Genomic DNA, 25,875 nt, shown 5'->3' on the forward strand with positions numbered 1-25,875 from the left:
ATTGAGGGCCTCTCTGCTGTGCTCCAGTGACTTAGATTCCCAAGGTTTGCCAGAGGGAACGCTGATGCATAAAGGAGTAGGTCCTAAAATAAACTAAGGAAAGGCCTAGTTAGGAAGGTAACACGATAATCTATGGGCTATGAGAATCCACTCAGCTTTCCACCAGAAGAGCCACCCAATAGTGTATGAATAAGTATATTTCTAGTGGGGTTTTAAATGTAAAGTTATGATTACATTTCTTGCTTTTCTGAACACACAGCAGAGGGCATCAGCATTGCCTAGAGCAGTGGTTCTCCGGAATGAGGCCCAGAAATCAGGATTTTAAAAAGATTCCCAGGTGATTCTAATGTGCAGCCAAGGTTGAGAACCACTGGCCTACAGGGTTTCTTAAAACAGATTTCTGGGCCACACACTGCCTCATTTCTGATCCAGTAGTCTGGGGTGGGGCCAGATGTTTTGCATTTCTAACAATTTCTCAAGTGATCTGGATGCTGCTGGATACACTTACAAAGCTCACTGGTCTATGCAATCCATGCCATATATTTTCAATAACTTGTCCCCATAGTTTTCTGTTGCCCTTCACAGAAAAAGAGCCAAATTCACATTTCAGCTCTTTTGCTCTGGCTTCTGTCAGTTCCATTTGTGAGGAAAACAAAACAAAACAAAATATGAACAAAGTGATGCTAGGAATAACCAACCCTGGATTTCTAGCCTTTTACTCATTTTTAGTGGAATGAAGGTTTTATCTTAGTCAATAAGATATTAGTGCCTCTTAACAAATAAGAGCTTACCTGAATTATACAAAGGTGATACAACTGTCTAACACTAAAAAGTGATTCTCTTTCAATTATAAAATTTGTCTCCATTGAAGTCTCTTAATACTAGAAAAGGAAAATGGTGGTCATAAGATGACAGGGAAAAAAATAAGACTCATTTCCCACACAGATCGTAGTTATTCCATTTATTATTTTGTTTTTAAGTCAAAGAAGAAACAGCACATCTAGAATCTAAATAATGTAGGCAGGCTGTAATGCTTATATTGAGATGTTTAAAAGGAATTGTTTTTCTTCCTCTGGCTTAATGTATTGACAAAGAGACACAGCATGATATCATAATTAGGGTACAATCTGACTCTGTGTGCAGAGCTGACAGGGCAACTCCCCTGAGGCTCTAAATGAGCTTCTCACTGCTCTGCACTTGAGCAATTCCAAACTGGTTAGGGCCACGTAGATTAAAACATCGGTAAGAACAAATTAATGTTCGAAGAGGTACCAGCTTTAGATTTTTGCTTATCTTCCAGTTCTAAAAAGTAAAGATTAGAAATAAAATTAAGGCATTGCTCAACAAATAGTTTTGAATAAAATAAATATTAGCTTTTTTCAGAGATTTCATAACATTAATTTCTAAAGGACACACTCTTCTATTTATTCTTCATCTGCTATTTCTCCCACACAAATAACCTTTACTAGCTAATAAAGGCAAACTCAATATTAAACAAAATTCAAATGATAAAAAATTATCTATGCTTTTATCAAACATGTTATATTGTCCAGCTATAATGTGTTTGGGATGAAATACATTGAAAAAAACACAGGGAGGTGGCCAAAACGGGGAGACAAAGCAACATGGTCCAAATGAAAGAAAAGAATAATACTCCAGAAAAAGAACTAAACAAGGTGGAGACAAGCAATCTACTAGATGCAGAGTTCAAATCACTGGTTATAAGGATGTCAAGAAACTTGGCGAGGACCTCAACAGCATAAAAATAACACAGTAAGAAATGAAGGATACACTAAGTGAAATAAAAAATAATTTACAAAGAATCAACAGTAGGGTAGGAGAAACCAAGAATCAAATTATCGATTTGGAATGTAACAAAGCAAAAATAAAATAAAATAAAATAAAATAAAACACCCAATAAGAACAGCAAAAAGAAAAAAGAATAACAAAATATAAGGATAGTGGTAAGGAGCCTCTGGGACAACTTCAGGCATACCAACATTTGCATCAGGTGGGTGCTGAAAGGAGAAGAGAAAGAGCAAGAAATTGAAAACCTATTTGAAAAATAATGACAAAAAACTTCCCCAGTTTGGTGAAGGAAACAGACATATAAGTCCAAGAAGCTCAGAGTCCCAAACAAGATGACCCAAAGAGGCCCACACTAAGACACATCATAATTAAAATGCAAAAGTTTAAAGACAACAGAGAATCCTAAAAGCAAGCAAGAGAAGAACAGTTAGTTACCTACAAGGGAGCTCGAATAAGACTATCAGCTGATTTCTCAAAAGAAACTACAGGCCAATATGGTACTGGCATAAAAATAGACACATGGACCAATGGAACAAAATCAAAAGCCCAGAAATAAACTCCCACGTATACTGTCAACTAGTATTTGACAAGGGAGCCAAGAATACTCTATGGGGGAAAAGATAGTCTCTTCAATAAATGATGTAAATATAACTGAATAGGTACATGCAGAAGAATAAAATTGCATCTCTATCCTATACCCCTGAGACACACACCCCCCAAAATATATTAAAGACTTAAACTTAAGAACTGAGATCTTAAAACTCCTAGAAGAAAACATAGGGGGGAAATTTTTGACATTGGTCTCAGTGGTGATTTCCTGGATATGACTGCAAAAGCACAAGCAATAAAAGCACATCAATAAGGGGGACTGCATCAAACTAAAGAACTCTGCAGAACACAAGAAACTCAATAAAATGAAAGGGCAATCTACAGAGTATGAGAAAATAGTTACAAATTATATGTCTGATAAGGATCTATATCCAAAATATATAAAGAATTCATTTAACCCGATAGCCAAAAAAAATAAAAAAACCCACGTAACAATCTAATTTAAAAATGGGAAGAGGGACTGAATATAAATTTTTCCATGGACCTCAGGTACATGAAAAAGTGCTCAATATCACTAATCATCAGGGAAATGCAATTAAAACTACAATGTGATATCACCTCACATCAGTTAGATGGCTATCATAAAAAAGACAACAGATAAGTGCTGGAAAGGACGTGGAGAAAAGGGAACCCTGGTGTAGTGGAACGCAAATCAATACAACACTATGAAAAACAGTATGCAGCTTCCTTAAAAAGCTAAAACTTTAAAATATGATCCAGCAATCCCACTTCTGAGTACATATCCAAAGAAATTGAAATCAGGAGCTTATAGAAATATCTGCACTCTCATGTTCGTTGTGGCATTACTTACAATAGCCAAGATATGAAAACAAACTGTCAACAAAGGAATGGATAATGAAAAGGTGACATATTATTCAGCCACGAGAAATAAGGAAATCCTCCCATTCACTATAACTTGAGGGCATTACACAAACTGAAATAAGTCAGATACAGAAAGACAAATGCTGTGTGTTATCACTTATATGCAGAATCGAAAATAGATAAATTCAGAGAAACAGTAAAGTGATGTTTATTAAGCGTTGGGGTAGGGAAATGTTCAAAATGCACAACTTCCAGTTATAAGATGCATAAGTTTGGGCATCTAATGTACCGTATGATGATTATAACTAATAATAATGCATTATATATTTGTTTTTGTTTTAAAAATTTATAAGGAATCTATTGGGGTGACATAGGTTAAAATTATATAGGTTTCAGGTGTACAATTCTATAATACATCATCTGTATATTATATTGTGTCTTCACCACCCCAAGTCAAATATCCTTCCATCGTCATTTACCTCCCTCTACCCTCTCCTACCTCCCCCAGTCCCCTTTCCCTCTGATTATCACCATATATTTTAATGTTAAGATAGTAGACCTTAAGTGTTCTTACCACAAAAAATGAAATAATGTAACTATGTGATGGAATGGAGGTGGTAGCAAATACTATGGTGACAATGATTTTGCAACTTTTTGCAATGTATTTAGTCACATCTTGTACACTTGAACATAATGTTATATATCAATTACATCTCAATAAAGATAGGAAAAAACATTATACTATCATAGAAATAAATTCTTATATACAAATCTAGTTAGTATTGGATGATTTAGATATGAACAAAGAATAAGAGGAGGTCTCATGCTCATATTCACACAAAAAAGCACCATTTACCTTTGATGGAGAAACAAATTCAACACATTCTAGCCACATGCCAAAAAATGACTTTCCACATATTGCACATTTTCTTCCCTTAGAGATTATGTCCCAAATCTCTGGGTACCATTCTATGGCTTCCATTAGGAAAGGATTCCTTTCTATCAGCTCATTCTTAATAAATCTTGATGTTATTTCCTAGATTTAAAAAAATATGATTCCTCAAGATAATTTTCAAAATAACCATTCTTTATTATTCCTCACAGTGTCCGTTAAATTAATTTTTCAAAGTGTATATAAAAAGTATATTGTCAATAATTGGCATTATAAATAAGTTTAGTTTTCAACAATATAAGAAAAGCAACTTACTCCTATTTTAATATTTCCATATTTTCATATACAGGAATCCAAGTTATAATAAACTTACATTATTAGATAAAGTTTAGTTTAAATTTTGTACCTCTTATTACAGTAAACAGGACTGTACAAATATTCAGACTGACTGAGTCTATCCTATTTACTAGTGTCTAAATTCTTACCACTAAAATTGTAGATCATGAACCAATAGAATTTGCATCATCTGGAAGCATATTGAAAATTCACTCTCAGGTGCACTCCAGACTTACTGAATCAGAATCTGCAATTAACAAGTTTCCTGAGATAATCACTTTGCATGTTAGAGTTTGAGAAGCATTAGTTTAAGTTACCTACTGCATTGAGTACCTAGGTAGAGCCATATTGGTAAAGAATACTTATTTCTATTAACCAAACCTCTGAATTTACTCTGTATTAAACCTATCCAGACAGGTATGTTCAGAAACTTCATTTATGGTAATAATATTATTAGAATATCTATCTATATATAAAAGCCTAAGCGATCCAATGACTGAATGATCATTCAACCAGTCGCTATGACATGCACTGGCTACAAGGGGGCAGGAGCTGCTGAGTGACAGCAACTTTGAAGAATGCCCTCTCGCATTCCAGGACCCCTCGGGGGATGTCAGACTGCCAGTTTCGGCCCGATCTCCACAGGCTAAGCTGAGGGACCCCACCTGCCAGAAGGACTCCGCTCACTTCACAGACACCCTTTGAGCCCCGGCACCACCCCAGGTGTGGCCAGCCAGGGAGGGACAGCAGGAGGCATGTCCTGGGCATCTCACCCAGTCCTGCCCCGCCAGCCACCTTCTAATTAATTTCCTTTCAATGTCCACGAATCCGTGCACTGGGCTTCTAGTTAAATAATAAAAGGGGTAGGGTGGAAATATGTAGAAGCTGACTTTCATCATGACAATCAACATCATCCTAAAGTAAAAAATTAAATATATATATATATATAATACTTAAAATTAAATCCTTACTGGCCAAGCAACAACAAAAAAATATATTTGATTTACTCCACTAAGTGTCCCCACCTCCCCAATGTCTGTGCCAGTAGCCCGGAAGTCTTATATAAATGTTACACAAACACTGCATGAATTTGAATTAGTTTGTGAAACTTTTTTTTTCTGGTCAAAGTGAAAGATTTTTCAGTAGTATTAAAGTAGTCCATATTAGGCTCTGAAATGAATCTTTGCGAATACCTACATAGATGCAGATGTAGATATATAGATACAGACATAATCTATCACTCATTCACCCAAATTAAAGTATTTCTAAAATAACAACAAAATGTTATAGATTGCTGTCTCCCTGTTCCTTATGACGCTGTCCCTTCCACTTCACAGGCATCTGGGAAAGCTGCCTTTACACAGCTTGGGTTCCTTAAATGCCTGATCCTTCAGCAGCATAACCTCCTACCCACTTAAGCTCATTCTCCCGGGTGGTTACATAACTGAGGTCATCCTTCCTGAAAAAAAAAAAAAGGTACCCTTTCATACTATTATTACCAGGACTGATAAGTTACATGTCTATTACCACCCTTTCTTTACCTCTTTACACAGAGCATAACTTGTGATTCTGAATAAAATGTTGATTTTAGAGGTAAGTTTTAGCTACAATAATTAAAGTCTAAGTCTCACTATGAAGCTTCAGAAAACTAATACAAGATTCACTCCCCAAAATATCAGATGGTAGAAGAATTTGCTGAAATACATGGGACCTATAAATAGGTCACAGTTCACATAGTACACTTTTTCCATTTAAGATTTCTGAAACTAAATATGTGTGTTGTATCCAGTGTGTCTCTTGACAACTCTTAACATTACCCATTACTTATATTTTTCTCCTACTTGCTGCTAATGTATTACTTTGGAAGATATAGAATCAAAATATAAAGTTATTACTTGGAAATGTGAGTATATGTAAAGTATATATACTGGCTATGACAATAGTACCTTTTCGGATACCTCTTACAGGTACATGTGTTACAGGATTCCAGGGCAGGAGGAATAGGGAAACAGACAGGGAAGTTAAAACAAGGCCAAAGAGTGTGGGCAGTTTGCAGCCAGCTTGTAACTAACAAACCATTATCTTCCCCAGCCAAGGACAGAGCGAAAATGGTTAAAAAACCTCCCTAATGAGAGAATGCAGAAAGGGAGCGGGAAAGGTTTCCATTTTTCTGAATTTAGTCACTCTGGAAATCAGATAGGATGACATTAGATTCTATAAGCAAGACAAAGAGATTATGTCTAGGATTCACACTGCCAATAGACTAGGTGACATTAATCTTGCTAATTTGGCTAGAATGCTTTAAAAGAAAGCTCTTTACAACTTAAATCAGGGCTTCATTTGGAGGCCTGTGTGAATGACTCAGGCTTCACCTGTAGGCTTAGGACGTCCAGCTGCTTGACAGCACCAACAGGCTGCTTCAGGAACAGCGGGTTTCCCTCACAGTAGAATTCCTTCAGCTTCAGATGCTGAAACTTTCAAAACAAAACAAAAACTTCATTTCACAACAAAGTAACAAATTTTACTCCTGAGGCTACATCTTCAAGAAAATTAGATTTAAAATGCTTTATTTAGGACTTATAGTCCACATTAGTATTTTAACAGCAGGACCTAATCCAGTCACTATGAGGTGCACTGACCACCTCTGGGTCCCTTCCCCTGGCTGGCAGGCTCCCATCGTCCAATGGTGAACAGGGAACCGGGGGTGGGTGGCAGGGGATGAGGGCCGCACCAGGACAAGGCCGCCCCCGCCCCCAGTCGCCCCACACACAGAGGGCAACCCGTGGGGAACGGCGGACCTCTCGGTCCCTCCCCCTGGCCAGCAGGCTCCGATCACCCGATGGCAAATGGGGAACCAGGGATGGGTGGCGGTGGGAGGTGGGGCTGGCTGCTGGCAACTGGGGAAGATGGCCCTGATGGCCGGCCAGGCCTAGGGACCGTACCCATGCACAAATTTCATGCGCCGGGCCTCTAGTATGGTAATAAAAGAACTAATACATTTCTAACACATCTAACTGTAGTTATGACAGTGCTTTTTTTGCTTTTTTTTTAAAAAGATTTTTATTGACTTTGAGAGAGAGAGAAAGTGAGAGGGAGAGAGAGAAACATGGATGTGATAGCAAAACATCCATCAGCTTCCTCCTACACAGGAATCCTGCCCACAAGCCCAGGCATGTGCCCTGACCAGGAATCAAACTGGCAGCCTTTTGGTGCATGGGAGAAAGCCCCAATTGAGCCAATCAATGTCTCTATCTCTATATCCCTCTCCCCTCCTCTAAAAATCAATAAAACTATATTTTAAAAAAATGTATGCTCTTGAAAATAATATTTTCAAAAAGTATTAAGTGGCCTAAGATAGTATATACTAACAAAAAACACTAACCATACAAATATATTAAAATATTTATGATAGCAATCATAGTTCACTTAGTTCCAACAACTTCAGCTGGCACAGAACACAAAGGAAGGACAAAAGGACCACAATAGGTTTTGAAATTCTAGAACAAAAAAAGGTATTTGAGTCATTTGTATAACTCAAGGTTCCAATTACTACAGGTTCTACTGGTTGTTCATTTTGTTCTAATCTCAGTAGCATAAACAAAAATGTCTTTCCATTATAATAGAACTCGACTCTACTTACTCCTGTTGGAAATATCTGAATGACATTTCCAGCTATGTCTAGGATTCTTAGGTTTGTAAGATGACACAATACCTGTTTAAAAAAACAACAGAGAGATTTTTTAAGAATCTGTACGATACATAGAATCATAAATATTTCTTCTAAGTTCGAACTTGATGGTATTGATCATCTTTCCTAATTACCTGATCAATTCTTTTTTACATCCTCCCCAAAGAAAATCGCTGTATCCTGGATTGTCAGATTCTCTGAATTTTCCATTTCCTCTGACCACTCCAGGGCAATATAACATGGTGGCCAAGAGAGAGGCTATTTGTAGGTTCAAATCTCACTTCTGACACTTACTATGGGTAAATTTCTTAATCTCTTTGAACTTGAATTTCTCCATTTGTAAAATAGAATTGCTAATGGCAGGCCCTACTTCAGTGATTATTGCATGGATTAAATAAATTACTAAGTGCTTACTAAAGGACCCAATACAACACAGTCGTGTGGCTCAGTGGCTAAGCATCAACCTATGAACCATGTCGGGGCACATGCCCGGTTGCAGGCTAAATCCCCAGTTTTGGGTGTGTAGGAGGGGCCAATTGGTGATTATCTCTCATCATTTCTATCTCTCTCTCACTCCCTCTCTGAAATAAATAAAAATATGTTTTTAAAAGGGCCTAGTACATAGTGAGCATAGGTAGACATTACTATCATTACAGTGGAAAGAATCTTTGAGAAACGGAAAACAGATGTAATCTTAGAAAGTTGTCCCTAATTGACAATTCTACCACTGGCATATATTTCTCATCTCTCTTTTGCTTAGCACTGTGCTAAATGAACACTTTCCTTATACTGTAAAGAAAAATCTGTTAGGGTCTCTATCTACATGCCTAATGTGACTGGATGGACATATACATTCATATACATGTGAAGATATACACACAATTTATAATGTACCAGAAAATGATTCCTAATTTTTTCATAAACAAAACAAGTATTTTTTGTAAATATTTATTGTTAGGTTTGATCAAGCTAACTGGCTTTTCAGGTCATTTCACTATGGACAGTCCCTTTGCTGAGACCACATTTCATTTGTGGTGACCACATTCCACTATCTCCCCCTCCAGGTTTGCATAAAGAAGTCTCCACCCAGAAGAAAGTCCTCCAAAAGTCCTTTAAAAGCCAATGACTTCCATCACTGGGTGCTGGAGCCATCCAGGCTCAGCCACCTGGAGTGCGGATGATCATTCGTAATCCCTCACCACTCTGGCCTCGTGCGTTCCTCCTTCGGTGACCGAACAATTATAATTACAAAATAATGATAGACTGAATCATATTAAATGTACAAGGACATAAATGATCATAGACATTCTTTATATAATAATTCAGGATAGGACTTCCTAGCATTTCAATTCTTTAAAATCTAAACTCCTTGGGATTTATAAAATTACTAGAGGCCGGGTGCACAAAAATTTGTGCACTCGGGGAGGTCCCTCCGCCCAGCCTGTGCCCTCTCACAGTCTGGGACTCCTCAGGGGATGTCCACCTGCTGGCTTAGGCCCGCTCTCCCAGGGATCGGGCCTAAGCTGGCAGTAAGACATCCCTCTGGCAGCCCGGCAGCTCTTGGGGGATGTCCACTTGCTAGCGGGGAGCAGGCCTAAGCTGCAGTCGGACATCCTTAGCACTGCTGAGGAGGCGGGAGAGGCTCCCGCCACCACAGCTGTGCTGGCAGCCATCAGCCTGGCTTGTGGCTGAGCAGAGCTCCCCCTGTGGGAGCACACTGACCACCAGGGGGAAGCTCCTGCATTGAGCATCTGACCCTGGTGGTCAGTGTGTGTCATAGTGACCAGTCATTCCCAGAGGTTCTGCTGTTAGGGTCAATTCGCATATTACCCTTTTTATTATATAGGATAGAAAGAGGACTTTTAAGTTAGAGAGACATGGATTTGAGTTTCTTCTCTGATCTTTGCAAGTTGTGTTCAAGTCACATAATCTCTTTTCCTTATTCTAAATTGGATATAATAAAAAGAGCTACACCATAAAGTGTAATAAACACTAAATAATATAATGCTTCAGCATGATGATTATATTGCTGCTGTTAAAGCTTTTCCCTCAAAAAAATGAGTTATACTTTTAATAGATTTATTTTGTAATTTAAAGATATTTTTACTTGTTCATAGAAATTAGGATTTTTAAAGAATTTAAGAATAGAATTTTTAAAAAATATTCTTATTTGTAGCCTATAACTTGGTATGTTTTCACATATTACATTATACTGTGCACAGAATTTTTAAAGAGAATATTCCCTTGAAAGAAAAATGAAGGCAGGATTTGACCTGCTTTTGTTATCTCTCAATTTACTGCATGACATGCATTCCCTCCTACCAAGTTAATTTTAATTTGCATAAGAAGGAAAGGTAAACCCACTGACAGGTTCCTAGCAGGAAACAGTACTCTCAAAGTGAGAAATCTGAGGTGAGTTGAGTAAAGTCAGGATTTAGAAAAACCTAAACTACAAAATGTAGTTCCCTAAAACCTCAAAGTTCCCCAAAGCTGGGAAACAGCAGGAAGTTATTTTACCACCATAGGCCTAAGGAGCCAAGGGGAGATAGTAATGGCCCATATGAGAATCACATGACATTAGCTATAGCTTTCCAAAAAGGTGTGCAGGAAACTCATAGCACCCCATCAGACAGGGTACCAGGGGAACACCATCTGATATTCATTCTCTTATCCTTTCACCTCCTGCTAGTGCCTCTAATTGGCCATGTCCAAGAGGAAGCCAGAGGATGTAGGAGCTGATACTGGTGATTCTCCCAGATGCAGAGTAGGTTGAAAAAGGACAAAGTGTGGATATGAAGAAAAAAATGAAAGTTATCTAGCACATATTCAAAAACCATATGTACTTATATTTTGTGCAGCATATAGGGTTGCCAGATAAAACATAGAAGCTTCACTTAAATTTGAAACAAACAATGAATTTTTTTCATATAGTTATGTCCCATGCAGGATTTGGAACATACACTAAAAATTATTCATTGCTTACCTGAAATTCAAATTTAAGTTAGTATCGTATATTTGTATTTACTAACCTGGCATCCTTAACTATGTGAAATAAAACAAGTTACAACCATTCTTTGTCACAGGAATTTGGGAGCTGACTCCATCTAATCACAAGGAAAGTAAATGATGGTGTGCACTCAGCTACCCATGTCCATTCTACAATCCCCCTGAATCATGTTGTAAGGAGACTTCTTCCCCAACCAAAGAAAATTTTGTCCCATGCTTTGCTTACCTCTGGCAAAACTTCAATGTTGTTTCTGGCCAGAAGAAGTTTCTGGATCCTCTTCAAGAACTTAATCTCTTCAGGTATGCAAATGATCTGATTGTAGTTAAGTTGAAGTTCAGAAAGATTCTTAAGAAAACAAAGTTCTCTAGGAATACTGGTTAGCTGGTTATGATTTATACTCAAACATATAAGGCTTTCTAATCTGAAAATTAAACAAAGTATATAAATGAAACACAGAAAAGGAAAGCCTATTGCACAGACACTGCTTGTCAAAAGCCATGTGTCAATTAATCTTCTTGTAGCTCATCTGAGCTTTATTTCAGTCAAATGTTCACAACTACTGTGAATAATCGGAGCATAAAAAATCTTGATTGTAATCAAACTTTTGAAAATAATTTATATTCAGATAGCTTACATTAAAAGTAGTTTATGTAATCAAATCCTAAATTTTTAAAAAATGTATTTGTATTGATTTTTACAGAGAGGAAGGGGGAGTGATAGAGAGTTAGGAACATCTATCAGAGAGAAACACTGATCAACTGCCCCCTGAACGCCCCATATTGGGGAACAACCCTGCAACTGGAATCGAACCTGGGACCCTTCAGTCTGTGGGCCGATGCACTATCCACTGAGCCAAACCAATCAGGGAAAAACCTAGATTTTAAAGAAAGAAAATTCTATTTTCATTCTGTGTACATACACATTCACTATATTAAAGAGAAAGCCAAAAACAAAGGAGGACATATACATGCAGAAATATACATATACATATAAACACCTACATGGATATAGGTATTGGTATAGGTATAGTTATAGACTATAGATCTTGTGCCAAAAATTTGTGAGAACCACTTAGTTCCTGTGGAAGATGCAAAGATGGGTCAAACACAGACTCTGCCTTCATTTATATATCATGGCCTAGAAGGAAATATTACCTAGAGCCATAAAATGAGGATAGAAAATGCCACTGGACTGGGAGAAAAATATTAAGAAAATTTGAGTCGATGATTACAGACATGATACCTGAGGTATATCATAAGCATTTTTGAAAAACTGACATTTGAACTTGGCGTTGAATAATAAAACTTGTAAAATTAGGGCAACAAGAGGACATTATAAGCTAAGAAAATATCATTTTGAATAAAGAAACAACAACAAAAAATTAGCACTACCTGAGCACCAATTACCTGCATGTGCATTTAATCTACTCATCAGTACAACTCTAAGGCTGGAATTATTCACTTACAATCAGAAGTAATAAAAATAAAGGATCAGAGGTAGTAAATACCTTGCCCAAATTTCCCATCCAGTAGATAACAGTTTCAAGATTCAAATGCAGACGCATTTACTAGCAAAGCTAATAATAAAAATATATAGTGCTTGCTTTGACAGTACATATGGTAAAACTGAACTCTATAGAGAAGATTAGCATGTGAGTTTCATTCCATCTCTATAGGTAAAAGAATATTTAAAGAGGTGGTCAAGGACCTCGGCAGCCTGGTGGCATCATAGGACCTCCGAGTCTCTCCCATGGAAGGCCCAAGGTGGACAGACATCAGAAGGGGCATATCTGGGCGAACAGCAGAGGCAGGGCTGGGAAGGAGGACAGAGATAGGAACCTCCTGCAGCCCAGCCTTCCCTGCAGGCCCAGAGGACACCTCAGCAGTAAAGAGCTGGGGTGCAGCTCCACGGAACAGACTAGACGGGAGAGGAAGAAACAGCAATCTGTCCTGGGTGGCTGGCAACACTGAGAACTGGGCCCAGGGGCAGGGGCAGAGAAATGGTGCAAAAAAATATCAATCCTCTAAAGCCTGCTAGAATTGAACGAGATTCCACAGATGGGAAATTGGCCCACTCCATCCCCCCTGCAGCTCACAGGGCAGTAAGCTGAAGGTAAAAGCACTGAAACCGGGAGCGGGGGGGGGGGGGGGGGGGGGGGGGGGGGGCGGAATCCAGTCTAAGTAGTTTGTAATTGTTGCTGCTAAGCCCATAAGGTGGAGCAGAACTGGAATTCAGGTACTAGCTACCCCCACCCAACCATCCCAGTTCCCTGTGGTACATCTTAGTGGAAGCAGCTAAGTCAACCTGGAGTCACTCTGACTACAGGGAGTGGCACAAGGAGCACACAGAATATCCATAGCCTCCCCTGCGGATCCATGGGAGGGGTTCCCTGAGTCTGAGATGACAGGGTAGTGGAGGGGACACCCAGCTACTGGGGAACGAGGAGAGGTCTGCACAGTTTAGGGGCACTGCCCCAAGAGATCTAGGCAACCCCTGCAATAGAGGTAAGAGAAATAAGAACTACTGCTTCAGCGCCACCTACTGGAAAACAAATACCTCTACATTTAATTCTTTTTAAAAGCAGTTTACAATTATGCAAATGCAAGAGCAGAGAATTAACCCATTAAACACAATGAATAACCAAAATAACAAAGGAAATCCAAAAGAAAATCTTAAAACCTCTAGAAAAGAACTTAAAGTCATGGAAATATGTGATTTAAATGTCAGAATATTCAAGACTGCAGTTCTGAAAAGCTCAACAAGATACAAGAGAACTCAGGCAATTCACAAACTCAGAAATAAAATCAGTGAACAAAAAAGACTATTTTACTGAAGAGGTAACAACTATAGAGAAAGAGCCAAACAAATACTGTAGCTGAAGAACTCAATAAAAGAGACGGAGAATGAACTAGCGAGCTTAGAACATAAAGCAGACTAAGTGGAGGGAAGAATGTGTAATATCAAAGATAGACATCTAGAAATGAGTCAGATGGAAGAGAAATTTGAGAGTAAAAAAAAGTGAAAGAACTCTATAAGAACTATCAGATTCCATCAGAAAGAGCAATATATATATATATATATATATATATATATATAAAATATGCAAATTAGGCCAGGACACCGTAACGGGTCATGACCACAGGGGGAGGTTGCGCGTGCAGGTGAGGCCCGAGTGGACATGGACAGGGCCAGGGGGGCTGCCCCGCAGCCTCCGTAGCTGAGCACAGGCCTTGAGACGAGATGGCGGGCACACCTCCAACGGAAGCAGCGCAGCTCCCTCCCACCTGGAGGAAGTCCAGGTAACCTCAGATGGGAGGCAGTGTAGCTGACAGGTAGAAGCAGACCTCAGGGAGCCTTGGTCCAACCACAGATCTGCCCCCATTTCTAAGCTAAACAAAGCAGACCCATTTACACAGATTGGCCCCTCCCACACACATACAGGTCTAGTAGACACTGACATAAAGAGAGAAAAGAGTGGTAACTACACCTGGGTGGATCAAGGCCAGTTACATACAATTTTTGACAGCAACCACATCTGAAACCTACCTAAAGGGACCCAGAACCAACACAACCACTAGTGGGTTTCAGAACACACAAGAACTCAACCCAAATAGACACACAAACACCACACTCAAAGGTAGATCAGGGCAGGTTCCAGTCCCTACTGGGAACAACCCCACCTCAGGGGGCAGCCCCTGCACAGCATTTCCTACACAGTGATAGTCGTTTACCTTTATAGACACCTAGCCTGAAGGGCTATGATTGTGCCACTGAGCCCATCAAACCACCTCGAGACAGCAGTTTGCATGCCAGACTCATAGTCAGCTGGCCTGAAGTCAATACCACCCACAAAAGGGCCATAGTAATCAGGACCCAATTACAACAGGAGAGCCTAAACAACCCAAACAAGAAACATTCCTAGAGCACCCTGCACAGGAGATCAAGGAGATTGCAACATTCAGACACCTACTATGTGGAAGGCCACCACACAAAGACTAGGAGCAATGGTGTTCTATGTCATACATAGAAACAAACACAAAGAGACAGCCCAAACGGGGAAACAGAGAAACAGGCCCCAAATGAAAGAGCTTTTCCCAAATTCACTACTAAGTCAATCTTTTGTGTCGAAAAAGAAATGAATGAGAGAAACAGAAAGAACAAAAATAATAACCAATTAAAGTAAAAGCTAATATCTATTAAGTACTTATTATATCACAGGTTCAACCCTAAATGTCTTTGATGGATTAGCTTATTTAACCATCAAAACAATCCTGTCCTGTGAGCATGGAACAAATTGACATACCTTGATGTGGACTTGGGGGGACAAGAAGAGATAAATCAAGGAACTTATCCTATATAGTAAAAGGCTAATATGCAAATTATCCCATCGACCAGGAGTTCAACCAGGGGATGGGGCCAACCAGCCAACCACCTATGGACCCTCCCCCCAGCCAGCCCTGCCCCTGATTGGCTCCCCACTCCGATCCGAGGCAGGGCCGGCCCGGCTGGACTCCACCCATGCATGAATTCGTGCACTGGGCCTCTACTATACTTATATGCATAACCCATGGACACAGGCAATAGGGTAGTGAAGACCTGGGGCGGTGAATCAGGCCAGGGAGGAAGTGGGGAAAGGAGTGGAATTGGGAGACATCTGTAATATTATCAACAATAAGAAATATATTTAAAAACCCCAACCATGTGAAATAGGCACTATTATTGTCCTCCTTTTGCAGATGAAGACACAAAAGTATAGGAAGGTGAAGAACTTTCACTTTGCCTGGAACCATGCCTGGGGAGGTAACTCTTCAGCTTATACTAAGGCACAACTAGAATACTGACAATCCATAGTCATCTGTAAAACTGTGTAGACCTATCCATTTTCCAATTCTATTTGCTTTCACTTTTCTGACATATCACCATATGTTTATACGGTTCATTTTAATATTTTTTTGTACTTTAAACAGAGCTTACAAAATTGTGAAATCATAACATGTTATAACTGCAAAGATTTTGGAATTCACATACTCAGATTTTTTACTTTAGAGATGAGAAAGCTAAGATTTAAGACAGCTAAAGTACATGCCTCAAGTCATCAAGCTGGTTGTACAAATATATGAACCTGAACCTAGTTCACCAGATCTTCCAAGTGTCCTTTTTTCATTCAATCAATACATCAATACATCAATCAATTGAATAAGTGAAGAAGCAAGCAGACAAATACTAGCATTTTCATTGCTATAGATATTCCTCTTCTTAAAAAATTAAATTGCTTCAAAATTTTTTTCTAGTTGCTCTGACTTAAAACATTACTTTCTCTGCAAAAAAAATTTACCTGGGAAACAATACATTTGCTAGAAGTATTGGCAAGTGAATTAGAATAGACTTTTATGATACCTTTTCTATCAATCTGAAAATGATTTACAATACTCACATGAAATAAAATTTACCATCACCAGTTCTGTAGTGGAGCAACCTCTAAGAACTAGAGTTGGAAGGTTAATAACACTTTAGAAATGTATGTTTCAAACCCCTACTCTTACACTTAGACTACTAAGCCATGCTGTTTCTCATTTTTCTGCAGTGTTTAAGGAATCATCTGCTTAAAAATGGTGGCTTGTCTCATTCTTCAGATGCCCCCTTTGTTATGTACAAATCCCACATGGGCTTGAAGCTCAGCATAAGGTTTTCAGAGGGTCCTGGTGGGTTGCGGGGGGGGGGGGGGAGGGGCGGGCGAGTAATGGGGTAGGGAGTTAACTAAATGTTGCTATCAACAAAATTACCTGCTGACTTCTTTAGGAATATATGTGAGCTGATTGTTGTTCAGATTAAGTAGGATCAAATTTTTCAAGCCATCTGTTAGAAAATAATTTTAGACACTTTCGTTATATATATATATGTATGTTAGCTATAATTTTTAGCCATTTTTCTGTTTAACTTGATTTTCCTTCTGATTTCTTGTCTTGCCCATGGCTCTTGGGTTGCTGATAACAGATAACTTCTTAAACTTGCTTCAAAAACAAAAAAGGTGAATTTATCACAAAGTTTCACTATGCTAAATCATGGTGCCTGAGGACAGAAGTTATAGTCTAGTTAACCGAACTCAAACCAGAAAGGCACTACAAAAGGCACTGGAACACATAAATATTTGTGGAGGGAATGAATGAAGTCCAAGGATTCTTCTTTATGGATAACATTCATCTACCTAACAAAACACCCCGTGGGAAATCAGTCAAACACTCCATGCCCCCTGCATCTGTGAATCCCAGCAAGTGTGCCCACCCAAGCAAATCAACACGGGCACACATAACACCATCTCTCGGCACTGTGCACACCTGTTCCTTTCAGGGGCTCACCTCTCCTGCCCATGATTCTGTGCCCTGTGCCCCACTTACAAAATTGTGAAGTCATAACATGTTACAGCTGCGAAGATTTTGGAATTCACATACTCAGATTTACACAGTGCCTCTGTGAGATTGTCCATGATGAGTTTCTTGAGAGCTGAGCAGGTTGGACTCCCATTCAGCCAGCTCCTAGCAATTGCTGCCATGTGGCAATGTGATTCCAGTCATGCCTAATCTTTCTTTTTCAAAACAGACAGAAAGGTCCAGAAATCCAGCCTTTATGTGAATTCTCTTGATCTGCAAATCTTGGCACTAAAAAACTTATATGTAATACTTTCAATAATAAAGCTAAATTTAAACAAATAAATGCATTGGAGTAGAGAGAGAGAGAGAGAGAGAGAGAGAGAGAAGAAAAACACAGACAAAACAGAACCAACCTACTTGTGACCCAGATTCAGCTCATGAGCCACCCATTTACAACCACTATCTTATGATTACTTAGGCCAATTAAATTGTTTTAGATTTTATCACAATCCCCAGCACAGAGTGTATGACTGACCCAGCTTAGGACACACATGTAACCCTGGTCCAGTCTGCTCTGGTCAGGGGACAGGGTCATGTAATACATGCTGAACAATGCAGTTGGATAGTCATGATCTGATATAGACCATAATTTATGTCAATCACATAGGATTTTCAAAGTTCAACAGCCCCAAAATTAAGACATACAGGAACTAAAGACATTTAGGGGCAGTGTACACAGATTACATATATTTTACAAACCTCATTTAAAGGCAACATGAGAAGAAAAATTTCCTTACAGAAATCTAAATTAGCATTAAATTGTTTAATATTATATATATCAGATTTTACTTAAATTTATTCCCTCAGTATAGCTAATAAAATGTTGTCTACTTGTTTCCATTCCCTGAATTTTTTCTTATGTAAACTGTTTTCTTCCTAAGTAAACTGTTAATAGAATGCTGAATATGTGCTATTTTTGTATATATAAAGTGCATAAACATTGATAAGTATTTGTCACAGTTTTTTTTTAACCTTCACCTGAGGATATGTTTTTATTGATTTTAGAGAGAGAGAAAGGAAGAGAGAGAGATGGAGAGAGAGAAAGAGAAACATCGATGTGAGAGAGACACATAGATTAGATCAGTTGCCTCCCTTACATGCCATAACAGAGGCTGGGGATTGAACCTGCAACCCAGGTACATGCCTTTGACTGGGAATTGAACCTGACACCCATTGATGCATGCCGGGGTTCTTGTTCCAGCATCTAGAAGGGTTCAGCAATCTGGAGAAGGCTGTGCGTAGATTAAATAGGAGTCCAGAGACAAAAAGTAATTTTGAAAGGCATTTGGGGGTCAGAGGAACCTAGTTTAAAGGAAACTAAGATCTCAGATCTCCTTGTCTCAGGACCCCATGCTTTTTATTAACACAATTTGTCCTGAGGCGAGGCAGAGATATACACTTCAAAGGGTCAGGGTTTCGTATACAGAGACATTGTCAGATTGGAAGAATTAGCCTATGGCTGTTCAGGTGTTTGACCAGTAGGAGGCAATAACACGTAGATTAAGATGCCCTTTGCTGTCTGGCAGCAAGCAATCAACTTAATGTATCCTATTCAGGTTTGGGGAATGACATCAGCCATTCCCAGATTCAGCCCTGCTGAACATGCTGGAATTGGTTTCAGGCCAACACTCTAACCCCTGAGCCACACCTGCCAGGGCTAAACCTACTATCTTGATCAAAGTCTGTGACTTAGTATCTGAGACAAAATAAAAAGTATAAAGGAAAAGGAGAGCTGTGGAAAGCTTTCCTTGATTTGATTTTCCACTAGTTTTCACTCTGGCACAAAGAAAGGGCCCATAGATTCAAGAGTATAAACAGACATGAAAATTCACTACACTAATGCTTGCTTATTTTCTTAGGTCTACATCTAAAGAAATTTACTACAATAGCTGGGAAAAAAGTCCCCAGAATTTCATAATTTCAAGAGTAGCATGTAAATATCTCCCCCCAAAAGCAAAACATGTAAAGTTCCTTTTTCATATAAATTGTTAAGGGTATTATAAGTATAAGGGGATTAATTTTGAGACTTATAATACTGCTTTTCTTTGACTAACTTACCACATGCTCCAGAAGCAAATCTATTAATTCTATTTCCAAATAAATGGAGATTCTTCAGGGATGTGAGGTATTTCACCTCTTCTGGAACTTCTTCTAAAAGGTTGTTTCCCAGATTTAGTACTGTCAACTGCAAACATATAGAGATTTAATGGACTCAGACATTATCTACCTTCAAATGAGAAAAAAGAAATAATTAAGTCCCTTTGCTGAGATGGACATAACCTATGAAAACTTCAGCATGATCACAAACAATCCTTTTACACATATCTAAAATGATTTTTATAAAGTTCATTTTAGTTCGTGTTCAAACACTTTATGCTAATTAAAGCACACTTTAATTTTCAATTAAAGCACTTTAATAAAGTTGTATCGCAAACCATTCCAAGGGTATTTAAAAATGCAGTTAATGGCTCATTTATAACTCACTTGAACAGCTCGAGAATACCCTAGCATTGTGACCTATAGACTCAAAACCATTAAAAGAAATCAACAAAGGAGCTAATTTCCTGAAGTCAGAAATATTGCCAAAGATCTGAGGTTCTCCTGTCATACGACTCCCAAATGAAGCATTAAATTCAGGTGGAGCAAGAGGTGAGCACAAGGATAACAGGCATGACTACAGTGGGCCAGGCGGGCCATGAGGATGGCGTGGGCGACATCTTTGCCTAGATCCTTTTCCTGCTCTGCTCTACTCTGCTTCCTTCACCCCCTTATGGGTTTCTTCTGATAGTGCAGCCTCAATTAATTACAAAAATCTATGACTCAGGCTCTCAGAGATATATTGTGTCACAGAAGCCAAGAGAAAAGAAAAGGCAGCTATTTTAAGAAGGTAACTGTGGATCAAATCCTAGAGAAAAGTTAAGTAAAATAAAAACAAAGAAATAACCACTGGAATTAGCAATGTGAACATCAACAGTGACCTTGACAACAGGAGTGAAGTGTTGGAAAGGAAACTGTTTGAGGTATGCTGTCAAGAAAATGTGAGAAAGCAAAGACAATTATTTGAAGAACTTTTGCTATAAAAGAACACTGGAAAATTAGGAGGCAGCTGGAGGGTTTGTTTTTCCCTAAAATAACATACATTTCACTTTATTATATGCTGATGGACATAAACCTGTAGAGAATGAGTAACTACTAATACAAGGAGAGGGATAATTGCAGAAATCAAAATCCTTTAGATTTTAAGAGGATAGGATCCAAGTTGCAAGTAGGACCTTTTCATCCAGGGAGTAAGAAGGAAGGTAGAGGAAAGGTGTGTGCAGATCAGAACACTGGACCGATTTGGTGATGGAAAGATGAGGGAGCTCCTGATAGTGTCCATTTTTCAATGAAATGTGAACCAAAGTCTGCTGAGAGGAGGAGAGGTAAGAAGTTTGATGAAATGTAATTTTGAAGATCAATCTTGGGAAATATACTAGGATAGCTGACAGTCAAAAGTTAGCTCTCAAGATGATATAAAGTAGATAGATAACCCAAGAAAAGGCACTTTTCTGGGTGACACATCCTATATAAGAAAAGGCTAATATGCAAATCAACTGAATGATTAAACAACCAGTTGCTATGACGCACACTGACCACCAGGGGGAAGACGCTCAATGCAGCATCTGCCCCCTGGTGGTCAGTGCGCTCCCATAGAGGGAGCACCGCTCAGCCAGAAGCCAGGCTTATGGCTGGCGAGTGCAGTGGCGATGCTGGGAGCCTCTCCCGCCTTCTCAATAGCGCTAAGGATTTCCTACTGCTGGCTTAGGCCTGCTCCCCACAGGAAGCGGGCCTAAGCTGACAGTCAGACATCCCCCAAGGGCTCCCAGACTGCAAAAGGACCCCTCCCCCTCTCCCGCCCTGATTGCACGAATTTCGTGCACTAGGCCTCTAGTTAACTATATGGCTTTGGCTAGAAAAGGATACCATGTGAAATTCTGAGCACCACCACCAAGAATATGATATTAGATGATGAACAGGGTTCAACTGATAACCTCAAAATATAAAGGATTTCAAAGTTAAAACTAAGATGAAGTCCATGGAACTGGGATGATTCTTGATGGAATAAGATCACTAAAAAAAAAGATTCATTGATGACTTTCAAAGTCATAAAGGTATCTGAAAGACAAGGTGGTTATCCTCTGTTACCGTGGCAAATATGTCAGAGCTCCAGCAGAGATTACATAAACTATACAGAAAGGTCCAGAGACACCTTAGCAAAAAAAAATGAGTTGCCTTTGAGAAATACCTCAAGACCCAATCTAAATGTCCCATTACTTTAATCGTATTTGTTATATGTGTACTATGTACCTTGTACTATTCTCTATACTACAGTAAAAAAGACACATAAGATTCCCTCTCTCATAGTGCTTATACATTGGGAAATAAGACAGACAACAGGAGGTACACAAATAATTTCTGTTACTGCTAAGTGCTACGTAAAAGGGAAAGAAAATAGGATAATGGCATGGAAAGTAACTCAGGCTGTCATTAGGGAAGACCTCTCTGAGGAGGTGATGTTTGCAGGAAGGCAGTGGGATGCCTTGGCAAGGCTACTCTAAATGATGTTTTACTCACAAGGCTTTCAGAAATAGCAAGCATCCAGAAATAGCACGACAGTATTGCATTAGTAACACTCTTTATGGTTATGGGCAGTCCCCAAGGGAAGACTTTAAAACTTACATTACTTCAATAAGTTTTATTAACAATATGAGGGTAATAACTTCCTTAAAAATGAACAGAGTTCTTAGCATTGTGCCAGCTCTCACTAAATGGTTGATATTGTTATTCTATTGGATACCACTTTGTGAGTGCAGAAATATAAAAGTATCATTTCTGTTTTAGGAACTTAAAAATATCAAGACAATATGAATGGTGCATTCTATGCAAAATATGGCCAAGATCAGTATATTGGGGCCAACTGGACTTCCTCCAATGACAAAAGAAATATTAGTCCAAAAGGCAAGCATAGTATATATATAAAAAGTGGTAGCAAAATATCATTATTAACAAAGAGTATGGCCTGTAGCAACACAGGCAAGAGTTCAAACTAACATACTGACGGCTTAGGCCAGATCCCCACCCCTTCGCCCCCGCATGAAGCGGGCCTAAGCTGGCAGTCAGACATCCTTAGCATTGCTGCAGAGGCAGGAGAGGCTCAGGGCTTCTGGCTGAGCGGTGCTCCCCCTGTGGGAGCGCACTGACCACCAGGGGACAGCTCCTGCGTTGAGCGTCTGCCCCCTGTTGGTTAGTGCACGTCATACTAACCGTTCGTTCTGCTGTTCAGTCGATTTGCATATGAACCTTTTATTATATAGGACTGTTAGAATAAGAATTCTTATATCTTTGAACTATGACATACAAATCACCAAGTTACAAAGACCACAAGGACACTGTGCAACAGAGGTCATTCATCAGTATTTCGGCCAAATGCCACAACATGCCCTGCCCACTTTCTCTGCTTTATTTTTCTCTTTAGCACTAATCACTTTCTCATATCCTATTTGTTTTGTTTATTTGTTTCTTATATCTCATCTGATTAGAACTTAAGGACTTAAACTCCATGAAGGCAGGGATTTTCATCAGTTCTGTTTGTTGATGAGTTACTAGTTCCTAGTGCCTGAGACACAAATGGTGCTCAATCTTATGTTTGGATTCAATAAATGAAGGCAGAATTGAGGCCCAAAGAGATTAAGTGTCTTATATTTACCTATAAGTGGCTAACCCAGTTAAGGTGCCCAAGACTCCAAATTCACATTCAGGGCTCTTTGCAGCTTTCTAAACTTACTTTTTTTTAAAACACAATGTACTACTTTATTTTATTTTTTGGTTAATCCTCATCCGAGGATATTTTGTCCACTGATTTTTAGAGAGTCGAAGGGAAGGGGAGAGACACAGAGAGAGAGAAACATCAACGTGAGAGACACACTGATTGATTGCCTAACATAGGAGGATTGAGCCTGCAACCGAAGTATGTGCCCTCGACCAGAATCGAACCTGGGACCCTTCTGTTCATGGGCCAACACTCTACCCACTGAGCCAAACCAGCTAGGGTATAACTTTCTATCTTCTTAACCCCTCATCTGCTCTTTTATTAGCAAATGTGAAAATGACTGAGCAGTATTTCTCAACTGTGTAAATACTAGTAATCTATATTCATCTTTTGAGTGTTTCCAGCAGTTTTTATTCAAGACTAGATGCCCGATGCATGAAACCTGTGCAAGAGTAGGCCCTCGTGGCCCCAGGGGCCTTGCAGCTCTGTCCCCCGCCCACTGGTCTTCCGGAAGGTCGTTCTGGAAGGTCATTCTGCCATCCAGTCTAATTAGCATACTAGCTCTTTATTATATAGGATGGTTCTAGAACTCCCATTGTACAGGAAATTTTTTTTTAAATTCCACAAGCTTAGAGACGCTATACAAGAAAAATTATGAGTTCATGAACAGCTGAACAATGTCATTGCCTTAAGTAGAGAGCTGGCTCAGCTCAGCCCTTAAATAAGAAATCATATTTTACTTTTAAAAATGAATATAACTGATTTGAAACTACTTCAAAAGAAATGAATGTCCCTCCTTCCCATTCCCTGACAACACTCCATTTCAAAGTTCAGCCTGCTGTAGTCGGTCGGTGTGGTTCAATGGTTGAACATCAAACCATGAACCCAGAGGTCCCCGATTCAATTCCTGGTCAGGGCATATGCCTAGGTTTCAGGCTTGATTCCCAGTGCAGGGTGTGCAGGAGGCAGCCAATGAATGATTCTCTCATCACTGATATTTCTATCTCTCCTTCTCTCTTCCTGTCTAAAATCAATACAAATACTTTATAAAAAATTTCAGCCTGCTGTAGGAAACTAAAAAGGAACCTCCTTCCTATACTCCAAATGTCTCTTCATTCTGTAGGCAAAAGCCTCGAGAGTCCCCAGGATGCACAGCATTTCAGGGATCCTCAAGTGCACTTCCAGATGGAGCCCCCGAGGTAGACAATTAGATCTAGACTCCCAAGCCTTTCCAAAAGTCAGCCTCCAGAAAGATGAGTATAGCAGAGACCTAATCCTGAGTCCAGATGTGCTCCAAAGAGAACATGAACAAAATGAAACTACTTCTTCCCCTACCACATAGAATTCCTAAGGGAGAACACCTCAGGCACCTCTCTAACAAGGATCCACAGGAAGTGTTCAAGAAACCAAATCTCTACATATCAAAGCCTATTGTTCTCTCACCTCTTTGATCCTTAATCCAAAAAGATGAACTCTTCCTCACCTGGGTCAAGGTGCTTAACTCTGAGCACACCTTGGAGACTAGGTTTTTCTGAAGGTTTAGAACCTTCAGGCCAGGCAGGTTTCCTATTGTAGAGGGTATCTTTGTCATCTTCTTCCCATTCAAGGTAATGATCTTAGTGTTTTTACCACCCTTTACTGCTCTGAGGAACAACCTTTCTTCCATGAAGTTGGAGGAGAGATAGGAAAAGGGATAAGGTACACATTAGGGGTTAAGTTCCTTATTTGGTATCTTTACAATCTCTAATTGCAGAATGGTTGTGTCATGGAAACAAAAAACATTCTGAGACCTACCGTGCAGAAGGTGGGAGGCATCAGGCAGTTTCCTGAGTAAGAGGTAGGGAGGGGAAACAGCTGATTCCAGGCTTGGGGTAGAAAATGTACAAGATGAGCCGAGGATATCTCATGCCAGAGACATGGAAGTAATTGAAGACTAAGCAGATCCAAGAACATTAGTGCCAACTTATAAGGAACATCACCGGTCTAAAATCAGAAAATTTGAGGATCAGAAAAAATAATCGACAGTGGCCTGGTCCACGAACATGTAAGGATTCATCATGGTAGTTTTAAAAGAAAAGAAACTCACTGATTACAGTGGGGCTCGCTAGGGAACCAATTCCTAAGTCTGAAAATTGATCAAGGAAAAAATGCAGCATTTACCAGGTATCTTGATCTGAAGGCCTATGAACTAAAAAGACAAGGTATCTGTTCCCATATATCCAGAATTTAACAAAGGGTTTTCTAGTCAAGCCCTTGGCTTCACCTTTAGACTTTTATTTGGCAAGCTTATTTTGTGATTAAATTTGCTCTGACTTGTGGTAAACGTTTTCAAACATGAGCAGATACTTCATGTATTAGAAATCTGTAGAAATTCTCTCCTGTAATAAAGAAGAATATTGTGTTTTTCTTGGTTTTCTTTTTATATTTGGAAATGGAAGTTTTGATTTAAAGTGCTTTGGATCCTCACAGACCCAC

At 39.2% G+C, this 25,875-nt stretch overlaps 1 protein-coding gene across 1 annotated transcript; it reads right to left on the reverse strand.

Moving 5' to 3' along the window:
* Nucleotides 1-921: 921 nt before the first annotated feature.
* LRRC69 (leucine rich repeat containing 69) lies at nucleotides 922-25,066 on the reverse strand. The gene is made up of 8 exons (XM_070392297.1): nucleotides 24,884-25,066; nucleotides 19,650-19,776; nucleotides 16,947-17,019; nucleotides 11,389-11,584; nucleotides 8,109-8,180; nucleotides 6,841-6,942; nucleotides 4,097-4,276; nucleotides 922-1,302 (listed from the first exon to the last, which is right to left on the reverse strand). The coding sequence occupies exons 1-8, from the start codon at nucleotides 25,064-25,066 to the stop codon at nucleotides 1,171-1,173; spliced, it is 1,065 nt and encodes a 354-aa protein (XP_070248398.1). The 3' UTR covers nucleotides 922-1,170.
* Nucleotides 25,067-25,875: the final 809 nt, after the last annotated feature.

This window comes from Myotis yumanensis, unplaced genomic scaffold, assembly GCF_028538775.1.
Source record: "Myotis yumanensis isolate MYYU_CA2020_CCGP unplaced genomic scaffold, mMyoYum1.0.hap1 SCAF_15, whole genome shotgun sequence".
Classification (NCBI taxonomy): Eukaryota; Metazoa; Chordata; class Mammalia; order Chiroptera; family Vespertilionidae; genus Myotis; species Myotis yumanensis.

Excerpts from the sequence above, each read along its gene's own strand:
- LRRC69 (XM_070392297.1), bottom strand. The coding sequence starts at position 25,066 with ATGGAAGAAAGGTTGTTCCTCAGAGCAGTAAAGGGTGGTAAAAACACT. Across the intron at positions 4,277-6,840 it reads TGGACGTCCTAAGCCTACAG|GAAATAACATCAAGATTTAT; the intron begins GTGAAGCCTGAG and ends TTTTAAATCTAG. Across the intron at positions 1,303-4,096 it reads AATTTGTTTCTCCATCAAAG|AACTGGAAGATAAGCAAAAA; the intron begins GTAAATGGTGCT and ends TTTACTTTTTAG.